The 22,264-nt window shown below is 38.0% G+C and overlaps 1 protein-coding gene across 1 annotated transcript in view; it reads left to right on the top strand.

Moving 5' to 3' along the window:
- The window catches only part of SNED1 (sushi, nidogen and EGF like domains 1), a 482,978-nt gene that overhangs the window by 186,555 nt on the left and 274,159 nt on the right, over positions 1-22,264 (top strand). Inside the window, exons 12-13 of the mRNA XM_053709904.1 lie at positions 13,732-13,851; positions 19,719-19,832. Coding sequence (XP_053565879.1) covers positions 13,732-13,851; positions 19,719-19,832 — 234 coding nt within the window. The remainder of the gene's footprint in view (positions 1-13,731; positions 13,852-19,718; positions 19,833-22,264) is intronic.

Raw genomic sequence — 22,264 nt, 5'->3', positions numbered from 1 at the left:
AAAGCTCAGGCTTTTCTGAAGTGTGTTTCAGACCTGGAGTCTTCAGGGGTAATCATGCCAGTTCCTCCTCAGGAACAAGGTTTGGGGTTTTATTCAAACCTATTCATTGTACCAAAGAAAGAAAAAATGTTCAGACCAGTTCTGGATCTGAAAATTTTGAATCGTTATGTAAGAATACCAACTTTCAAGATGGTGACTATAAGGACTATTCTGCCTTTTGTTCAGCAAGGACATTATATGTCCACAATAGACTTGCAGGATGCATACCTTCATATTCCGATTCATCCAGAACACTATCAGTTTCTGAGATTCTCTTTTCTAGACAAGCATTACCAATTTGTTGCTCTTCCATTTGGCCTAGCAACAGCTCCAAGAATCTTTTCAAAGGTTCTGGGTGCCCTACTATCTGTAATAAGAGAACAGGGTATTGCGGTGTTTCCTTATTTGGACGATATCTTGGTACTAGCTCAGTCTTTACATACTGCAGAATCTCACACGAATCAACTAGTGTTGTTTCTTCGGAAACATGGTTGGAGGATCAATTTACCAAAAAGTTTCTTGATTCCTCAGACAAGGGTCACCTTTTTAGGCTTCCAGATAGATTCAGTGTCCATGACTCTGTCTCTAACAGACAAGAGACGTTTAAAATTGGTTGCAGCATGTCGGCTCCTTCAGTCTCAGTCATTCCCTTCAGTGGCTATGTGCATGGAAGTTTTAGGTCTCATGACTGCAGCATCAGACGCAATCCCCTTTGCTCATTTTCACATGAGACCTCTACATCTTTGTATGCTGAATCAATGGTGCAGGGATTATGCAAAGATATCACAATTAATATCCTTGAATCCCAATGTACGACACTCTCTGACATGGTGGATAGATCACCATTGTTTGGTTCAAGGGAGCTGTTTGGGGGTCTCTGACAGCACAAGGGGTTTGGAAATCTCAAGAGGCGAGATTACCAATAAATATTTTAGAACTCTGTGCAATTCTCAGGGCTCTTCAGTTCTGGCCTCTACTAAAGAGAGAACCGTTCATTTGTTTTCAGACAGACAATATCACAACTGTGGCTTATGTCAATCATCAGGGTGGGACTCACAGTCCCCAAGCTATGAAAGAAGTATCTTGGATACTTGCTTGGGCAGAATCCAGCTCCTGTCTAATCTCTGCGGTGCATATCCCAGGTGTAGACAATTGGGAGGCGGATTATCTCAGCCGCCAGACTTTACATCCAGGGGAGTGGTCTCTCCATCCAGATGTGTTTTCTCAGATTGTTCAGATGTGGGGGCTTCCAGAGATAGATCGCATGGCCTCTCATCTAAACAAGAAACTTCCCAGATATCTGTCCAGGTCCAGGGATGTTCAGGCGGAAGCAGTGGATGCGCTGACACTTCCTTGGTGTTATCAACCTGCTTACATCTTCCCGCCTCTAGTTCTCCTTCCAAGAGTGATTTCCAAAATCATCATGGAACAGTCTTTTATGTTGCTGGTGGCTCCAGCATGGCCACACAGGTTTTGGTATGCAGATCTGGTTCGGATGTCCAGTTGCCCGCCTTGGCCACTTCCGTTATGGCCGGACCTACTATCTCAAGGTCCGTTTTTCCATCAGGATCTCAAATCATTAAATTTGAAGGTATGGAAATTGAACGCTTAGTTCTGAGTCATAGAGGTTTCTCTGATTCAGTGATTAATACTATGTTACAAGCTCGTAAATCTGTCTCTAGAAAGATTTATTATAGAGTTTGGAAGACTTACATTTCATGGTGTTCTTCTCATAAATTCTCCTGGCATTCTTTTAGAATTCCTAGAATTTTGCAGTTTCTTCAGGATGGTTTGGATAAGGGTTTGTCTGCAAGTTTCTTGAAAGGACAAATCTCCGCTCTTTCTGTTTTATTTCACAGAAAGATTGCTATACTTACTGATATACACTGTTTTGTACAGGCTTTAGTTCGTATTAAGCCTGTCATTAAGTCAATTTCTCCTCCTTGGAGTCTTAATTTGGTTCTGAGGGCTTTACAGGCTCCTCCATTTGAACCTATGCATTCTTTGGACATTAAACGACTTTCTTGGAAAGTGTTGTTCCTTTTGGCTATCTCTTCTGTTAGAAGAGTTTCTGAGATATCTGCTCTTTCTTGTGAGTCTCCTTTTCTGATTTTTCATCAGGATAAGGCAGTTTTGCGGACTTCTTTTCAATTTTTACCTAAGGTGGTGAATTCTAACAACATTAGTAGAGAAATTGTTGTCCCTTCTTTATGTCCTAATCCTAAGAATTCTTTGGAGAGATCCTTACATTCTTTGGATGTGGTAAGAGCTTTGAAATATTGTGTGGAAGCTACTAAAAATTTCAGGAAGACTTCTAGTCTATTTGTTTTATTTTCTGGTCCTAGGAAAGGTCAGAAAGCTTCTGCTATTTCCTTGGCTTCTTGGTTGAAACTTTTGATTCATCAAGCTTATTTGGAGTCGGGTCAAACCCCGCCTCAGAGAATTACAGCTCATTCTACTAGATCAGTCTCCACTTCATGGGCTTTTAAGAATGAAGTTTCAGTTGATCAGGTTTGCAAAGCAGCCACTTAGTCCTTTTTGCATACATTTACTAAATTCTACCATTTTGATGTATTTGCTTCTTCGGAAGCAGTTTTTGGTAGAAAAGTTCTTCAGGCAGCTGTTTCAGTTTGATTCTTCTGCTTTTTGATTTATTTTTTTTTCTGTCAAAAGTGAAAATAAACTTCTTTTTGGGTTGTGGATTATTTTCTCAGCGGAATATGGCTATTTTTGTTTTATTCCCTCCCTCTCTAGTGACTCTTGAGTGGAAGACTCCACATCTTGGGTATTGATATCCCATATGTCACTAGCTCATGGACTCTTGCCAATTACATGAAAGAAAACATAATTTATGTAAGAAATTACCTGATAAATTAATTTCTTTCATATTGGCAAGAGTCCATGAGGCCCACCCTTTTTATGGTGGTTATGATTTTTTGTATAAAGCACAATTATTTCCAAATTTCCTTTCTTGATTCTTTCTACTCCTTTCTTTATCACCCCACTGCTTGGCTATTCGTTAAACTGAATTGTGGGTGTGGTGAGGGGTGTATTTATAGGCATTTTGAGGTTTGGGAAACTTTGCCCCTCCTGGTAGGATTGTATATCCCATATGTCACTAGCTCATGGACTCTTGCCAATATGAAAGAAATGAATTTATCAGGTAAGTTCTTACATAAATTATGTTTTACATCTATAGTATACGGATGTACATCTGTATATTATACGTGTATGATATTACTTATTTTAACATAGCATTCTTTTGGGTTACAGTACAATAATTATACGAGTATATGTGTTAGTAAATCAGCTATGTGGTTCCTTCTAAGTAGCAATAATGGTTAACACAAATATTCCAATTGAAATATCGTAGCGCTAAGTTTAGACAATGAACTAACAAACTTAACATTATAGTTTACACACATCCTAATTTGTTTAAATAAGTATATGATAAGTTTGTATAAAAATAAATATCAGTATAACCAGAATTGGGTACAAGTTTATTTTATTATCCAAAAACAATTTGTATATTAGGTCCGTTTCTTTCTGACCAATCATATACGTTTACAAGGTACATAAGAAGATCCCAGAGGAACTAGTAAATATCGCTTGAAAAAGGCTGTAGACACAGCTGAAACGCGTAGCGTATTGTTTCAATAATCAGCAAAGCCGTCTTTTGGGGAAGCAGTTTCCAGCACACATACCGGAACGAATGGTGAAGGGAATATTCCCTAAGGTCAGAGTGGACTTCCGTTATCATTCTAAGGGACGCTGTACATACCAGAAGCGGAGGGATCACAAGGAGACCATTTACAAGACATAACCATTCAAGGTAAGAGTATGCTAATACTGAGAGCTGACATAGCCCAATATTAAGACGGAGAGCTGGATAAAGCATTTACCGGTATTTGCCAACGAGTACTATTGACTTTGTATACATCTTATGGAAAGACTTGTTCTATTCTGAAGACGTCTTTATGTACCTTATATATACAAACATACTAACTATATGAATATTCTAAAGTGAATACCCAAAAAGTTTTTTGCTTTATGGTTGCAACTTCACTGAAGCTTATAGTTCACAACAAGATTAGCTTATGCAAATGAGAATATTTCATCTGGTTGCCATCTAGTTGTGATTGTATTTGGTGATTTTGAATATTAGGCAGCCTATCCTTAAGATACACATTAATTATTGTTAGGAGTTATTAGGTTGTATAGCACACTTTTATTTACTGACTGGCCAGTCATATAGTATAACTCACTTGCTGAATCCATTTTTAGAGATACAAATTTAAGACATATATTTTATGTTTTATGGTTTATGTTCCATCATCTGTGCTACAATTGTATGTAGCTGAATTCTATACATTAATTCCTTTGACTATTTTATTATAATAAAATCATTTTAATTTAGAATATCTTCTTGTTATTTTCAATTTTATTTTTGTGTTATCCATTTTAAGACCTTTTTGATAACCTTTTTTTGGCTAACCTTTTAGGCGCAACCACGCTTACTGTGTTTCCCAAATCTTTTCCCAATTTTTGCCAATTTTATCTAGGTTTTATTGGTTTAGTTTGGTTGCTTAGTGGATATACTCAAACACACTTTCTTACTGTTTTTACCTTTGCTTTATAGTACCATCATACTTGTCAGGCAATGGTATCCGGGGTATACTTCCAGAAGCAGGGGAAGATGCTGTGGCACTAGCAGCGGGTACTGGCTGTGTAACTACAAGAGTTCCGTTCTTTTCTGCAACTAGTGAGGAGAGCAAAGTGGATATAGCCTGTAGTTTAGAATCCATACTCTGCAATTGTGTGGTATGTGTTCCCAACATTCAGACCCTGAAGAGTAACTGCATTTGCTACCTCATTTGGGTCCATGGCCCATGCATAATGTAATGCTAGTGGGATATTCCACTATCAGACCAAACTTGGCCAGTAGTCTTCTTATCCTGGCGTCAAATGGAATGATAGGAAATATCCCAGAGCAGAGAGAGTTTGTGAAATGAAGTAAGCAGTACTCACAGCAGGCAGGGCAGTCCTCAGCGACAACAGGAAGACAATCCAGCAGTATAGCAGTTCAGGGGTAAACCGTTAGAAGGACCGGGAACAGGCAGGAGTCAGCAACAAAAGGATATCCAGTAGTATAACAGTTCAGGGGTAAACCAATAGAATAATCAGACAAGCAGAGTTCAGCAACAGTATAGCAATCCAGTAGTTCAGGGGTTAAGCAGGCAGAGTGTTCAGACAAGCAGAGTTCAGCAACAGTATAGCAATCCAGTAGTTCAGGGGTTAAGCAGGCAGAGTGGTCAGACAAGCAGAGTTCAGCAACAGTATAGCAATCCAGTAGTTCACTGGTTAAGCAGGCAGAGTGGTCAGACAAGCAGAGTTCAGCAACAGTATAGCAATCCAGTATACAGAAATACAACGCCCAGGAGAACACTAAGTAACACCTATACTTGGGCAGAGAATGTAAGTGAAGCAAGTACTTACATAGCTGCAGATTCGCGCCAAGAGCTCAAGGACCCGACTTCAGAGAGGAGGAGACGTGCAGCGATGACGTCATCTCCGCACGCTCAGAGGAACCACCGGATCCCTGGCAACTGCCAGAGCGTCCTAGGTGACGAGCAGAGAGGAAGCGTTGTGTCCCTGGCAACAGCCAGGGTGGCGTGACATGCAAATATTAAATACACACTGGCATTGCATGAAGTATTTTTTGTAGTCTCACATTTCTATTGGTTACAAATAACTATACAATTAATATATTTAAATATTTAAATTTCTGGACCAACCATAGCCAAGGACTGTAAAACAGATATGAATATAGTTTTAATGAATATAGACCATTGTATATAAAAGAGATATTGTACAATAACATTTTCTCCCCTTTAATATGTTCCCAATCCATTTTACCTGCATTGATTAAAAATAGATCCTTTACCTTTATTGTGTCATTTGAAATAGCTGCTTTTACCCTTTTTAATAGGCTCCCATACTGAAAATGTCAATACTGCAATAGTGGTTATAGAAAAACAATGTAAACAAGAAGCAGCAGATTAAATATCACTCCTGGTGGTGGTGGTGGTGGTGGTGGAAGAGATAGAGAGAACAATTCAAGATTAAAGGGATACTAAACCCAAGATTTTTTTATTCAGATAGAGCATGCAATTTTAAGTAACTTTCTAATTTACTCCTATTATCAATTTTTCTTTGTTCTCTTGCTATCTTTATTTGAAAAATAAGGCATCTAAGCTAAGGAGCCAGCCAATTATTGGTTCAGCACCCTGGAAATAATGTATTCACCAATCAGCAAGGACAACCCAGGTTGTGAACCAAAAATGGTCCGGCTTCTAAACTTATATTCTTGCTTTTCAAATAAAGATTGCAAGAGAATGAAGACAAATTGATAATTGGAGTAAATTAGAAAGTTCCTTAAAATTGTATGCTCTATCTGAATTATGAAAGATAACATTTGGGTTCAGTGTCCCTTTAACCTTTTGGTACCTATGTTTACAGTGAGAGATAAGATAATAAATACTTTGTGTATATAGATTGGAGAAGTAGGTCTGCTATCCCTACACACTCAGACCATTTAATTGTGTACAGCTTCCATTAGCAAAACATCTCTTTAATACAAAAAAATAAACCTAAGGAGCAGTTTCCCATACATTGTATACTCTGCCGCTTGTATAAGTCATTGAAAACGGATTAAGGGAAAACCAATTTTTTAGTACACTGTTCTTTTAAGCACATATAAAAGGGCTGCAGTGTGTTTTTTCTATGCATTAAAAGAAAAGTTCCATCGTTATTATCACTGGAGTACATGGGTTAACCATGAACTTGTAATACAAGTGTATGTTTTCCACTTGAGGGTTCTAAAAGTAAAAACATATTGACCTTGCAATCATGTACATGCTTCTTGTTATAACGATTGCTCTTCACTTGTAATCTAGACCACAATGTTAAAAACATCACCAGCAGACAAAGCCTTATTATACAACAAAAGTGGCACAAAATGCATCAAAAATACATTTAAAAGTACACTCATAAAAACACTATCTTATAAAAATATATATTTTTTAAAAATTGCATTTAAGTAATAAGAACTCAAAGGTTTCAGGTGTTAGGAAAAAAAAGGACTGCAAAGGGCTTTAACATAGATATATATGTGTGTGTGTATTTTTGTATTCATATGTGTATATATGTACGTATGTATTTACATACATATATACACATATAAACACAGAAATACATATGTATACACACACATATATATATATATACATATATATATATATATATATATATATATATATATACACTGTGTGCAGAATTATTAGGCAAATGAGTATTTTGACCACATCATCCTCTTTATGCATGTTGTCTTACTCCAAGCTGTATAGGCTCGAAAGCCTACTACCAATTAAGCATATTAGGTGATGTGCATCTCTGTAATGAGAAGGGGTGTGGTCTAATGACATCAACACCCTATATCAGGTGTGCATAATTATTAGGCAACTTCCTTTCCTTTGGCAAAATGGGTCAAAAGAAGGACTTGACAGGCTCAGAAAAGTCAAAAATAGTGAGATATCTTGCAGAGGGATGCAGCACTCTTAAAATTGCAAAGCTTCTGAAGCGTGATCATCGAACAATCAAGAGTTTCATTCAAAATAGTCAACAGGGTCGCAAGAAGCGTGTGGAAAAACCAAGGAGCAAAATAACTGCCCATGAACTGAGAAAAGTCAAGTGTGCAGCTGCCAAGATGCCACTTGCCACCAGTTTGGCCATATTTCAGAGCTGCAACATCACTGGAGTGCCCAAAAGCACAAGGTGTGCAATACTCAGAGACATGGCCAAGGTAAGAAAGGCTGAAAGACGACCACCACTGAACAAGACACACAAGCTGAAACGTCAAGACTGGGCCAAGAAATATCTCAAGACTGATTTTTCTAAGGTTTTATGGACTGATGAAATGAGAGTGAGTCTTGATGGGCCAGATGGATGGGCCCGTGGCTGGATTGGTAAAGGGCAGAGAGCTCCAGTCCGACTCAGACGCCAGCAAGGTGGAGGTGGAGTACTGGTTTGGGCTGGTATCATCAAAGATGAGCTTGTGGGGCCTTTTCAGGTTGAGGATGGAGTCAAGCTCAACTCCCAGTCCTGATATGATAACAAATACCATAATATCACAAAAACGCAAAAATGTGAAATAAATGTGATAAAAACGTGAACCAAAAAGTGATCATAAAGTATACATATGTGTGAAACCTAAATACTATAAAAGTTCATATAAGGATATGTGTGTTCTTCCAAAGTCTTCACGCTTCTATTTTTCTTTTGATCCTCATATGAAAAGAAAGAAGAAAAGCCACATAGCGTAACTCTGTAACCTTTTCAATGCAGAATGTGTATGTACAAATGGTTACTCACATGAGATGGAGCTATAGCCAAGCTCAGGTTTATGCGCACACCCAATGTTATACTGTTGGGTAAACAGTTGCTTGAAACAGGATTTTGAATAAAATAGATTTATTTAAAATGTAAATATAAAAAGCGCCACAAGAGCTGCAAAGACCACCAAATACAATAGGATCGGCAATACAATCAAGTAATTGCTCACGTTGAGCTTATACACAATACCAGAGACCGTGGTAAGGAGTGCAGAAATTTAACCACACAACCTCCCCCTTAAGAGTCCAGTATATGTTGCTCTCCTTACTGGTGTGCAGATTCTTGGAAGGGCGCCAAAGAACAATGTATCCGACGTACTTGAGACCAACTATTTTTGGTTCAATAGAGACTATTATCTTCAGATAAGTGGAACGGCGATGGGCACCAGATTTGCGCCCAGTTATGCCAATCTTTATATGGCTAATTGGGAAAATCTCTACATCTATAACTCCCCCTGGGCGCAATATCTGGTGTCCTATCGTCGTTACATAGACGACCTGTTCCTGATTTGGTCAGGAACTGAATGTCAATTGGACGAATTTAAAAAATATCTGGTAAACAATGAGTTTAACATAGCATTAACATGGACCCATAGTAGTACTAGGGTAGAATTTCTCGATTTAGAAATTTATATAGAAGATAATATGCTAAAAACAAAAAACTTTTTCAAGAGTATTGATGTGAACAACTATATTAGTCTTAATAGTTGGCACCAAAAACATTGGTTAAAAAATATACCAAAGGGGCAATTTGTTCGTCTAAGACGCAACTGTAGGGATGAGGCTGTTTTCCAAACCCAAGCTAAAATACTAAGACAGATTCAAAGAAAAAAACTATCCTAATGCCTTCTTAGAAGAAAAGATAGAGGAAGTTGCGAAATTAGATAGGAACGAGTTATTGCAGTACAAACATAAAAATAAGGGGATACCGATAATGGATAATATTAAAACAGCAAGTAGACTTATTCTACAACACAGCACTCAAAGTAACGAAGTCAGAGGTATTATACAGAAACACTGGGGTATTCTATTCAGAGACCCAAGTTTAACGGAAGTCATAGATGACAGACCAAATATAATCTTTAAGAAGGTACCTAATTTAAAATTACAACTCTCACACAAAATAACTAAAATAGAAAAAATGAGTTTAAATAACAACTGGTTATCCACTCCTCAAGCAGGTTTCAGAAGGTGCCAGTTTTGCAATGCCTGCAAGAGAATGAGAAAGGGACCGAGAGTATGCAATACATTCCATTCTGCTGATGGCAATAAAACCTATGATATTAACCAGTTCATCACATGTAACAGCAAAAACGTAATATATTTATTACGTTGTACGTGTAATTTAATCTATATTGGCCGCACTTCTAGGCTTCTCAAAACCAGACTAAATGAGCATATTTATAATATAGAAAAAAGCTTTCAAAAACATTCACTATCGGCACATTTTGACAGAAAACATAATAGGAGAGTAGAAGATCTTGATTTTCTGGGCATCAGGAAGATAGAATATAGTTGGAGAGGAGGTGATGTACAGAATCAATTGGGTCGCCTTGAGATGAAATGGATCCACATTATGGACAGTTTCATACCGAACGGCCTTAACAAGGACTTTGAGTTACATCATTTCTTATAAAGATACGACTCACTTCCCATCCCTGAGAAATCCTCTCACTAACTTAGAATACCCTTATTTATTTATTTGAAGGCAGACTTGTAATAATTACCGAGTATTAAGAATCATTGATATCATAACGAATATCTGTGTCTGATATCATAATCTATAACGTTCATTTGAACTTGAGAATGTCATCAAATAATATTATGTGTAGAAGATTATTTATTTATATATACATATTGTGATGATACCTTTCAAAAAACAGGACCTTATTTTGATGAATACAAATATGTATATACTTGTTATAGATAAGGAACATTAGAATATTAGTGAGGGATAAGTATGACCTGAACTAACTTGTTACACAGTAAATCGCAAATGGTATTAACCGATATGTTATATAATAGACACGTTAGCAAATATTGTTTTAACAAATTAGGTGTAGGACGCTTTTAAGTGAAGATTTGCGTAAACCAATATTGTCCTTAACATATATGTATATATTGTCTAGAGTTTTTTTGCTGAAATATTTCAGTGTAAAGAAGAATAATCATTGACCATAAATAACAGATTATGACCACTTCCAAAATGGAGGACTAAATACCGAATATCCGGCTTAATGAACCTGAAGTATTCAAATGAGGTTTTCAAACATGCGCACACCATTCCTTGAAAAAGCTCTTTTGCGAAACGTACGTCGGATACATTGTTCTTTGGCGCCCTTCCAAGAATCTGCACACCAGTAAGGAGAGCAACATATACTGGACTCTTAAGGGGGAGATTGTGTGGTTAAATTTCTGCACTCCTTACCACGGTCTCTGGTATTGTGTATAAGCTCAACGTGAGCAATTACTTGATTGTATTGCCGATCCTATTGTATTTGGTGGTCTTTGCAGCTCTTGTGGCGCTTTTTATATTTACATTTTAAATAAATCTATTTTATTCAAAATCCTGTTTCAAGCAACTGTTTACCCAACAGTATAACATTGGGTGTGCGCATAAACCTGAGCTTGGCTATAGCTCCATCTCATGTGAGTAACCATTTGTACATACACATTCTGCATTGAAAAGGTTACAGAGTTACGCTATGTGGCTTTTCTTCTTTCTTTTCATATGAGGATCAAAAGAAAAATAGAAGCGTGAAGACTTAGGAAGAACACACATATCCTTATATGAACTTTTATAGTATTTAGGTTTCACACATATGTATACTTTATGATCACTTTTTGGTTCACGTTTTTATCACATTTATTTCTCAACTCCCAGTCCTACTGCCAGTTTCTGGAAGACACCTTCTTCAAGCAGTGGTACAGGAAGAAGTCTGCATCTTTCAAGAAAAACATGATTTTCATTCAGGACAATGCTCCATCACACGCGTCCAAGTACTCCACAGCGTGGCTGGCAAGAAAGGGTATAAAAGAAGAAAATCTAATGACATGGCCTCCTTGTTCACCTGATCTGAACCCCATTGAGAACCTGTGGTCCATCATCAAATGTGAGATTTACAAGGAGGGAAAACAGTACACCTCTCTGAACAGTGTCTGGGAGGCTGTGGTTGCTGCTGCACGCAATGTTGATGGTGAACAGATCAAAACACTGACAGAATCCATGGATGGCAGGCTTTTGAGTGTCCTTGCAAAGAAAGGTGGCTATATTGGTCACTGATTTGTTTTTGTTTTGCTTTTGAATGTCAGAAATGTATATTTGTGAATGTTGAGATGTTATATTGGTTTCACTGGTAAAAATAAATAATTGAAATGGGTATATATTTGTTTTTTGCTAAGTTGCCTAATAATTATGCACAGTAATAGTCACCTGCACACACAGATATCCCCCTAAAATAGCTATAACTAAAAACAAACTAAAAACTACTTCCAAAACTATTCAGCTTTGATATTAATGAGTTTTTTGGGTTCATTGAGAACATGGTTGTTGTTCAATAAAAAAATTAATCCTCAAAAATACAATTTGCCTAATAATTCTGCACTCCCTGTATATATATATATATATATGTGTGTGTGTGTATATTGGAGCCGTTTGCAGTCAAGTAGTTGAAAACATGTAAAATCATATTTATGTGTATGTACTGTAAATATTTCACATTACAATGTTCTTCACATAGGGAAATATGTTATAAGCATTTTTAAATAGATATTCTTATCTCTCTCTCCCCCTTTCTCTCTCTCTCTGTCTCTGTCTCTCTGTCTCTGTCTCTCTCTCTGTCTCTCTCTCTGTCTCTCTCTGTCTCTCTCTCTCTTTGTCTCTCTCTCTCTTTGTCTCTCTCTCTCTTTGTCTCTCTCTCTTCGTCTCTCTCTCTCTCTCTTTGTCTCTCTCTCTCTCTCTCTCTCTCTCTCTCTCTCTCTCTTTGTCTCTCTCTCTCTCTCTTTGTCTCTCTCTCTCTCTTTGTCTCTCTCTCATCTCTCTCTCTTTGTCTCTCTCTCCTCTCTCTCTCTCTCTCTCTCTCTCTCTCTCTCTCCTTTGTCTCTCTCTCTCTCTCTCTCTCTCTTTGTCTGTCTCTCTCTCTCTCTCCTCTCTCCCCCTCTCTCTCTCTTTTACCAAACATCAAATATACTGTATATAGAAATCTGTTCTAAAAATAAATACAACATATTCTTTTATGTGAAGAACATTGGAATGTGAAATATTAATATTTTATGTCGGATTAGCACACTTGAGAAAATGGGTTAGTGCGCTAGTATGGGTGAAGTCTATGGGAGAATATGTTGACATGGTCATGTATTGTAACTTCAACTTTTTGCACGCTTTGGTTGTTACATTCAACTTGTAATACTCAATGTAATCATTTCGACCTAGAGAAATCTGGCTCTGATAAGGGCCGAATTCCGCAAGCGTCCACCTTTTTCCATATTCGGATCATCACGAATGATCCGAATGCACTTGCCTATTAACTACTTTAAAAGAGGAGGAGCCTGTGATGCAACTCCAAGTGGGGTATAATAATATAAATTTATATTATTCAATTATTACTATGTTTGTGTATTTAGACGTTGCGCACCCCTTATTGTTTGTTCTTTAAAGTACATACCTATTATGATTTTAAAGGGACAGTCTACACCAGAATTGTTATTGTTTTAAAAGATAGATAATCCCTTTTTTACCCATTCCCCAGTTTTGCATAACCAACACAGTTATATTTATATATTTTTTACCTCTGTGATTATCTTGTATCTAAGCCTCTGCAAACTGCCCCTTTATTTCAGTTCTTTTGACAGACTTGCAGTTTAGCCAATCAGTGATGGCTCCCAGGTAACTTCACGTGCATGAGCACAGTGTTATCTATATGAAAAACATAAACTAACACCCTCTAGTGGTGAAAAACCTGTTAAAATGCATTCTTAAGAGGCGGCCTTCAAGGTCTAAGAAATTAGCATATGACCCTCCTAGGTTAAGCTTTCAACTAAGAATACCAAAAGAACAAAGAAAAATTGGCAATAAAAGTAAATTGGAAAATTGTTTAAAATGACATGCCCTATCTGAATCATGAAAGTTTTTTTTGGACTAGACTGTCCCTTTAAATGCTCCAAGTTAATTGTACTATGATATTGAAGCATGGTTCTCTGTGACACCTCTATTCTCTGAATTAATTGTATTCTTTGTCCCCAGAGGTCAGACCCTGCTCTTCCTCTCCCTGCCTGAATGGGGGTATCTGCGAGGATAAATCTGTAGGTTATGGCTACAGCTGTGTGTGCGTGAGAGGATTCACTGGGACACACTGTGAGACAGGTGAGGAGTCTTACAAATGCAATCTGTTTGGTTTAATGTATTGTGTTTTTTTAACAGTATAGAAAAGCTTTACAAAGTAGTTTGCTGTGTTTTATATGAAATCATTTAAATCCATCAGAAAAGTCAGTATTTCTATATTATTTTTATTAGATATTTTGTGTTGAGATTTCTCACCTGTATTTTACAATAAATTAAATTTTGAGCATACAATTTCTTTAATTACATGTAGTACAAATAAATGCAATGTATTATTTATTTCGACCACTATTCCTGAAATGAAATGTAAAAATAAATGGGATTTTCCACATCCAGAACAGAATTCAGAACAATGAGCTATACAATGCTGTTGCCATTTATGAAATGTGAAATACATTAAAGACACAGTAAAGTCGAAATTAAACTTTAATGACTCAGATAGGTCATGCAGTTATAAACAACTTTCCAAATTACTTTTATTATCAAATTGGTTTTGTTCTCTTGGTATCCTTTATTGAAGACTAAATCTAGGTATGCTGATAGGAGTTTATAAAAAATACACGTCTATAGCAGTCAATGGCAGCAGTATTTGCTACTATGTTACAAACTGCTGCCAGATGGCTAAAGAAACATTTGTGCCCCTAAACTCACCTAGGATTATTTAAAAAAAAAAATATATATACATATAGAAGGAAGAACAAGAGAAAGGAGAAAAAGGCCTCAATATTCAAAATATTGACAGACTGACGAGAAACTACCTGCTTGGGTTTGGAAATAATAGAGATCACGGCTTCTGCAAAAGTCCTCCCACATCGCCACTTGTCGGCCCTTTCAGCGGGTAGGGGGGTTTTATTTGAAGTGCTCCTACACAGTACAGACTGTGCTCACTGAAACCAAAATGGTTTCTATGCAGGAACACGTCAAAGAATACCTATCCTAACTTACTAAATCTACACTACCTGCCTCACGCTGGAAAATATTGCCACTGAAAAGGTGGTGAGACAAACATGTCTGAAACCCTATACCTAACCTGCAGGGCAGCAATTGGAATATGTTGTATCTCAAGTAAAATTCACGTTACTTCCATGGAACGTCCAGCTAACTCCCAGAGAACACCTACATCTATGTCATGTCTTCGCTATACCTGACTTATAAAGAAAAATAAAATCCCTATAATAACTATGTGGATATACATATACAATGTTTAAATAATATGAATTTTCTTATATAATGCATATTAATTTAAGTATTGTATTGATTTTAAAGGGACAGTAAACCTACAAAATAATGTTATATAATTCTGCACAGACCAGAGCGGGAGCGAGCTACATTCAGTTTAATGGCACGATCGGGCGCGCTGTGATTAGACAGCGTGCCTGCGATGCGCTTAGGAAAAAAAAAAGACCCGCTCAGTAGAGCCAGGAGCGGCGTTCTGGAAAATTTTACTTTGCAACAAACTATCTCTGCAATACTTTGATGGATAAAGTTGGCGCTAAGCTAATGTTATATAATTCTGCACTATGTCCTATTAAACATTTTTTTTTCTTAATAATAAAAAGAGCACACAAAAAAAAATGTTTAAAATCAATACAATACTTAAATGAAAGTGATGGTAAATCCGAGCATTTAACCCCTTAGTGACCAGAGCACTTTTCCATTTTCTGTCCGTTTGGGACCAAGGCTATTTTTACATTTTTGCGGTGTTTGTGTTTAGCTGTAATTTTCCTCTTGCTCATTTACTGTACCCACACATATTATATACCGTTTTTCTCGCCATTAAATGGACTTTCTAAAGATACCATTATTTTCATCATATCTTATAATTTACTATAAAAAAAATTATAAAATATGAGGAAAAAATGGAAAAAAACACACTTTTTCTAACTTTGACCCCAAAAATCTGTTACACATCTACGACCACCAAAAAACACCCATGCTAAATAGTTTCTAAATTTTGTCCTGAGTTTAGAAATACCCAATGTTTACATGTTCTTTGCTTTTTTTGCAAGTTATAGGGCCATAAATACAAGTAGCACTTTGCTATTTCCAAACCACTTTTTTTCAAAATTAGCGCTAGTTACATTGGAACACTAATATCTTTCAGGAATCCCTGAATATCCCTTGACATGTATATATTTTTTTTTAGAAGACAACCCAAAGTATTGATTTAGGCCCATTTTGGTATATTTCATGCCACCATTTCACCGCCAAATGCGATCAAATAAAAAAAATCGTTCACTTTTTCACAAATTTTTTCACAAACTTTAGGTTTCTCACTGAAATTATTTACAAACAGCTTGTGCAAATATGGCACAAATGGTTGTAAATTCTTCTCTGGGATCCCCTTTGTTCATAAATAGCAGACTTATATGGCTTTGGTGTTGCTTTTTGGTAATTAGAATGCCACTAAATGCCACTGCGCACCACACGTGTATTATGCCCAGCAGTGTAGGGGTTAATTAGGGAGCATGTAGGGAGCTTTTTGGGGTAATTTTAGCTTTAGTGTAGTGTAGTAGACAACCCCAAGTATTGATCTAGGCCCATTTTGGTATATTTCATGCCACCATTTCACCGCCAAATGCGATCAAATAAAAAAAAAAGTTACATTTTTCACAATTTTAGGTTTCTCACTGAAATAATTTACAAACAGCTTGTGCAGTTATGGCACAAATGGTTGTAAATGCTTCTCTGGGATCCCCTTTGTTCAGAAATAGCAGACATATATGGCTTTGGCATTGCTTTTTGGTATTTAGAAGGCCGCTAAATGCCGCTGCGCATCACACGTGTATTATGGCTAGCAGTGAAGGGGTTAATTAGGTAGCTTGTAGGGAGCTTGCAGGGTTAATATTAGATTTAGTGTAGAGCTCAGCCTCCCACCTGAAACATCAGACCCCCTGATCCCTCCCAAACAGCTCTCTTCCCTCCCCCACCCCACAATTGTCCCCGCCATCTTAAGTACTGGCAGAAACTCTGCCAGTACTAAAATAAAAGGTATTTGGCCCTTTTTTTAAAAAAAAAAAAAGAAGCATATTTACATATGCTGATGTGTACGATCCCCCCTTAGACCCCAACCTCACTGATCCCCCCTAAAAAGCTCTATAACCCTCCCACTCTAACTTAATGGGCGCCATCTTGGGTACTGGCAGCTGTCTGCCAGTACCCAGTTTAGAAGAAAAAAATGGTTTTTTTTTACATTTATTAAAAGTTTCTGTAGTGTAGCTTCCCCCCACACAAAACCAACCCCCCACCCCTCCATGATCCCCTCCATGATCACTTTTTGTGCTTAGATTAGGTCTTATTTATTAATACATTTTCCGTAGTGTAGCGGTTCCCACCCACTCCCGCCCCGTGCACGCGCCCGCCCGCCACCCTCCGTGCACGCGCGCGCGCCCGTGCGCGCCCCCGACGATCGCGCCCCCGATCCCGCCCCCCTTGACGTCATGCGGCACACCGATGGCCGCCCACCCGCCTCCCAAGTCGGCTCCCACCCACCAACGAAACCGGCCATCGATGTCCGGTGCAGAGAGGGCCACAGAGTGGCTCTCTCTGCATCGGATGGCCGTAAAAGGTTATTGCAGGATGCCTCCATATCGAGGCATCACTGCAATAACCGGAAAGCAGCTGGAAGCGAGCAGGATCGCTTCCAGCTGCTTTCCACACCGAGGACGTGCAGGGTACGTCCTCAGGCGTTAACTGCCTATTTTTTGAGGACGTACCCTGCACGTCCTCGGTCATTAAGGGGTTAAAAAAACACTAGGATTTACCATCACTTAAAATAAACTTGACTTTCAGTATTGAGTTTGTGAAAAAAAGGATGCTTAACTCACCCTTTCTGTGCCGCGGCCTCCTTGCTAAAGCCGTCATCTGACAGTGTTCTATATGCTAGCATGCCTATTGGCTTAGAGGTAAACATCACCTCATTGGTAAAGAGCGCTGTGCTGTGGGCAGCCAGAGACTTTTCTTTAGCGAGGAGGACGCAGCACAGAAAGGGTGAGGTTTTTTTTCTTTCTTATGGTGGTTAGAGTCTACAAAGTTCCTTACTGTTGGGAATTTATCACCTAGCCACCAGGAGGAGGCAAAGACACCCTACAATAAAAGCTTTAATACCCCTCCTACTTCCCTGACCCTCCCAGTATTTTCTTTGCCTGGTCTAGTAGCAGATGAAGATAGAGGTGCTCTGCAGTCTGCAATTACAGGGATATTAATCCCAAAATTTCCCTCAGTGGATAGTTCCTGGAAGAGAGGGACATAAGAAAGTACTGGCTGTGCAATGTAAATCTTCTCTCTGAAGTTGTGGTCACAAGATTGCCACGGGTGTTGCTGGGTATTTCCTTTAGCCTCCTCCTGCTTGGCCATGAAGATGTACTCCCTCTCTATATCCTCTACTGTTAGCAGAGAACCCATCCTGTACTGTAACTGTGTCCTCAAGCATATGGGTAAGGACAGTGGAGGGAACATTTGCTGTGCAAGTACCTGCATGTCTCACACAGCCCACAGACTACAGCTACTATATAGCCAGTTCACAGCAGCTTGGATCACAGTCTACATTTGTCATAGAGGACTTATACATTTGTATATTGTACATTTGGGTGACATTTTCTGTTTTTATGTAATTTAGGTGTCATGTATTTCTGAGGTACCGGCTCCTTTAAAAATGACATTGAGCATTGCAGCCGTCATTCTTAGTGCTCCTTGCTTTGACAGATATCTGCAGGAGCACTAAGAAGGTACCGGGTGTGCCATTTGAGATAAGAAGAGGCTTAGTCATTACAATTTGAGGTGCCTTGTTAGAGGGGTGTTTGTGAGACAGATTAGGGCACTCACACTAATTCTGTCATTGTAAGGTTATAGTAACCATTGCATATGCTGTTTTTCCGTGTGTCAGTACCAGCATCTCACATTTATTAAAACCTGCCTTCCTGTCAGAATTTGTAACATTAGATATATTGTTAAAACTAAATGACAGATTGTGTTTGACTACGCGTAAAGAGGGGATACAGTCCTCATGCAGTATTTACTATGCTATTAAGGGGTACCTTGTTAATGTTAATTCTTACTACTGTTTTGCAATAGGACAGAGAGGAAAGGGCTCTGCTTGGTTGGACCCTTCTATAGGGCAAACTAATTTGCTAGATTCAAGTCATGCACTTTGCTCACTGTCTATCCTTCTGCTAAATTTTGCAACGCTTACTTAATCTCTGTCTCAGTCACCAGAGTTTGTCTTATTGCTGTATTCTCTCCACAGGGTGGCGTTGCTGAGCTCTCTCACCACCCTAAGAAAGAAAACATAATTTAGCTGATAAATTCATTTCTTTCTTGGTGGTGAGAGTCCACAAACTCACCCAATTTTTCCCAGTGGAGGCAATTCTAGTTTAAATCTCTTTACCCTACTATCTTTCTAACTTCTTCCTTCTATACTTGGCTATAAGTAATACTGGCAGGTTCAGTAGGAGGGATATAAACGCTTTTACTGTGGGGTGTCTCTGCCTCTTCCTGGTGGCCAGGTGATGAATTCTCATCACCAAGAAATAAAGTAATTAATTTATCAGGTAAGTATAAATTATTTTTTTACAAACTCATAAATAAAAGTCCAGTTTAATTTTAGTCATGGTAAATCGTAGTGTAGTTTTTTAAAACGCTTGGATTTACCATCACTTTAATATGCATTATACAAGAAAATGCATGTTATTTAAACATTGTATATAAATTAAATGGTACTTTCAACTAATAACCCTTACGCACCCTCACCCCCAGCACAACCTAACTCAGCTAAACTATTAACCCCTAATCTTTCATAACATTTTTATTGCAACATCAGAGAAATAAAGTGCTCTCACTAACTTAGCAAATGTGTAAGTCTTTTGTCTCACTCTGATCTCTTTGGTTTTTAGAAGTCCGACCTTGTTCTTCATTTCCCTGTCTGAATGGTGGAACCTGTGATGATGTAGGTACTAGTTACAGCTGCTCATGCTTACGGGGATTCACTGGGACACACTGTGAGACAGGTGAGGAGTATCATTTTAGTTCATTTTCAAAACTCCCCAGTGCACGCACATGTTTTAAAGGTTACATGAAAAAATATAATTTGGCTTTAGATCAACACTGAAGTAAATCTGTTGCCGTATAGAAGATATTTAGGAAGATTGTGGCCTAGATTACAAGTGGAGCACAAAAATATTAGCGATATTAAGCTTTAACACCACTCAAGTTAAAGCAATAGCGCTCCTATTCTTGCACTCATATTACAAGTTGAAAAATATTCGCACAAGGAAATGCTTCAGGAGCACAAAAATCTGGAGGTCAGACTTCTAAGGGGGCCACTACAAAACTTTGTTCTATCTGTCGCTCACATGCTAACCCAAAGGTGCGCTAATCCAAAGTGTGCTAGACCAGTGGTGCATTAAGAAATACTTAAAACAGCATTGTACTACATTCAAAACAAAGTATACAGTATATATATATATATATATATATATATATACACTCATTATATAGATAGATACAGTAGATATGTCTATTTTTATATGTATATATAGGGCTAGATTACAAGTGGCATGCTAAGATTTGCACTCAAGCGTTATCAGAATATTACGGGCGCATTAATTTGTGAACGTATTACAAGTGGAAAGTAAACCCGTTCAATTGAATGCAATAAAATTGAATGTGCGTCATGCTAGTGCGACTGAAGAACTCACATAAAAGATTAAGGCTAAAAAAAAATTGCACTAAACACAACATAAATACATTAAAATATACTGTTGCATTACTATAAACACTATCTGATAAAAAATATTCATATAAATATTAATTAAAAAAAAGTTATAGCGGTTCAAAAGTATATGGTATATGGCCATGTATTTGACTGCAAAGGCTATAATATATATATATGTGTGTGTGTATATATATATATATATATAAAGCAATGAAGAAACTTGCACTCTCTGGTTCTATTTCAAAATATCTTTACTGTGATAGTGTAACGTTTCGGGGATAATGTATCCCCTTCCTCAGACACAGGTAATACAAAGTGAAACATATTTATCATCAAATAAGTACAAACCCCACCCCCTAATTAGATCAAAAAACCCGCCAAAACGGTTACCAAGGAGGCGGAGCTTGGCCGCACAGTGTAATGGCCGCAGACTAGAGCAGCTCTCAGGTCCTTATCCCCCTTAATAAGCATAACTAGCAGGGGCAAATAAGCTGATTTGATGGCTGAGAGGTGATCTAACAGCTGGGGACATAAAACTGACAAAAAGCGCTCTTTTATTCAAGCCGGAGCGCCGGATATGTATGCAGTGGCGCACTCCTGAGCAAACATAAAAAGGGCTGCCATCGCCGGGGCACCACAGGACACAGGAGACAACGCTGCAAGCTGTGCTGAGGTAAAGACACTTGAACTAAAAGCAGCTGTTAGCAGGGCTCAGGGAAGAAGTGCCGTAACATCAAAGGGCTGCTGAGAAGCAAAACCTACCTCAGGGCTTCTGTTGGACTTATCATAGCACAGGATCTAGAAAGTGCAGTGAAAAGGAAAACGGAGCACAGAGCAGTAAGGGTATTTCTAAAAACAAATAAAACCAAACAAATTAATACCCCCACATACAGCAAAAATAAATAGCACCAAAAGGAGACAATTTTAACTAAGCAAAGGGGCAAAGCTAAGCAATAAGGAGCTGTAATTTAAAACTAAGCCACTAAAAATTGTGCATGGCCACATTATAGGAGAAACTTTTACCACAAAAGTTGTAAAGCTGCCACAACTAAAAGAAAAAATAAACTATTAACATATTATTCCTGTACTTAAGAAGACACAACATTGATCATACAACTTAAGTCCAGAGACCAACATTGCTCATTGGCTAAAGCAGCAGCTAGATATCACCTGTAACATAACACTCAGCAAAGGAGATACCTATATGGGTGATAGAAAAGTAAAAGACTAAGCACATTCACTGCATAAAAACAGGCCCCAAAATAAGACAAAAACAGGTTATTGGGCATGCCAGCAAAAAAAATAAAATCTGACACTCCAGGAAAAGCAAAAAAAATCAACCAATACCTAAAACCTCTAGAGAGTGTCACTTCAAAGAACGACAACACAGTAGACATGGCACAGCCAACTTCCCAGCCATTAGGAACACAGTTGGAAGGCCGTTCTGGAGAAATTACCAAAGCTGACCTGCTACTACTTGCAACAAAAGAGGATATAAAGACAGCCATGACAGACATGTGGGACATGTTTAGTGAACTTAAAAAAGATATCAAAAAGGTAGAGCGCAAAGTCTCCACACTAGAAGAAGGTCACAATATAGCGACACAAGACATTCAGCACTTATCCCAATTATCGTACAATTAGGATGAAATCATCCATAACCTTATGGAAAAGGTAGAAGATTTAGACAACAGGCAGGGCCGGTGCTAGGATTTTTGGCTACAT

The sequence above is a fragment of the Bombina bombina genome, chromosome 4, assembly GCF_027579735.1.
Source record: "Bombina bombina isolate aBomBom1 chromosome 4, aBomBom1.pri, whole genome shotgun sequence".
Taxonomy (NCBI): Eukaryota; Metazoa; Chordata; class Amphibia; order Anura; family Bombinatoridae; genus Bombina; species Bombina bombina.
This window is presented reverse-complemented; position numbering and strand designations above follow the sequence as displayed.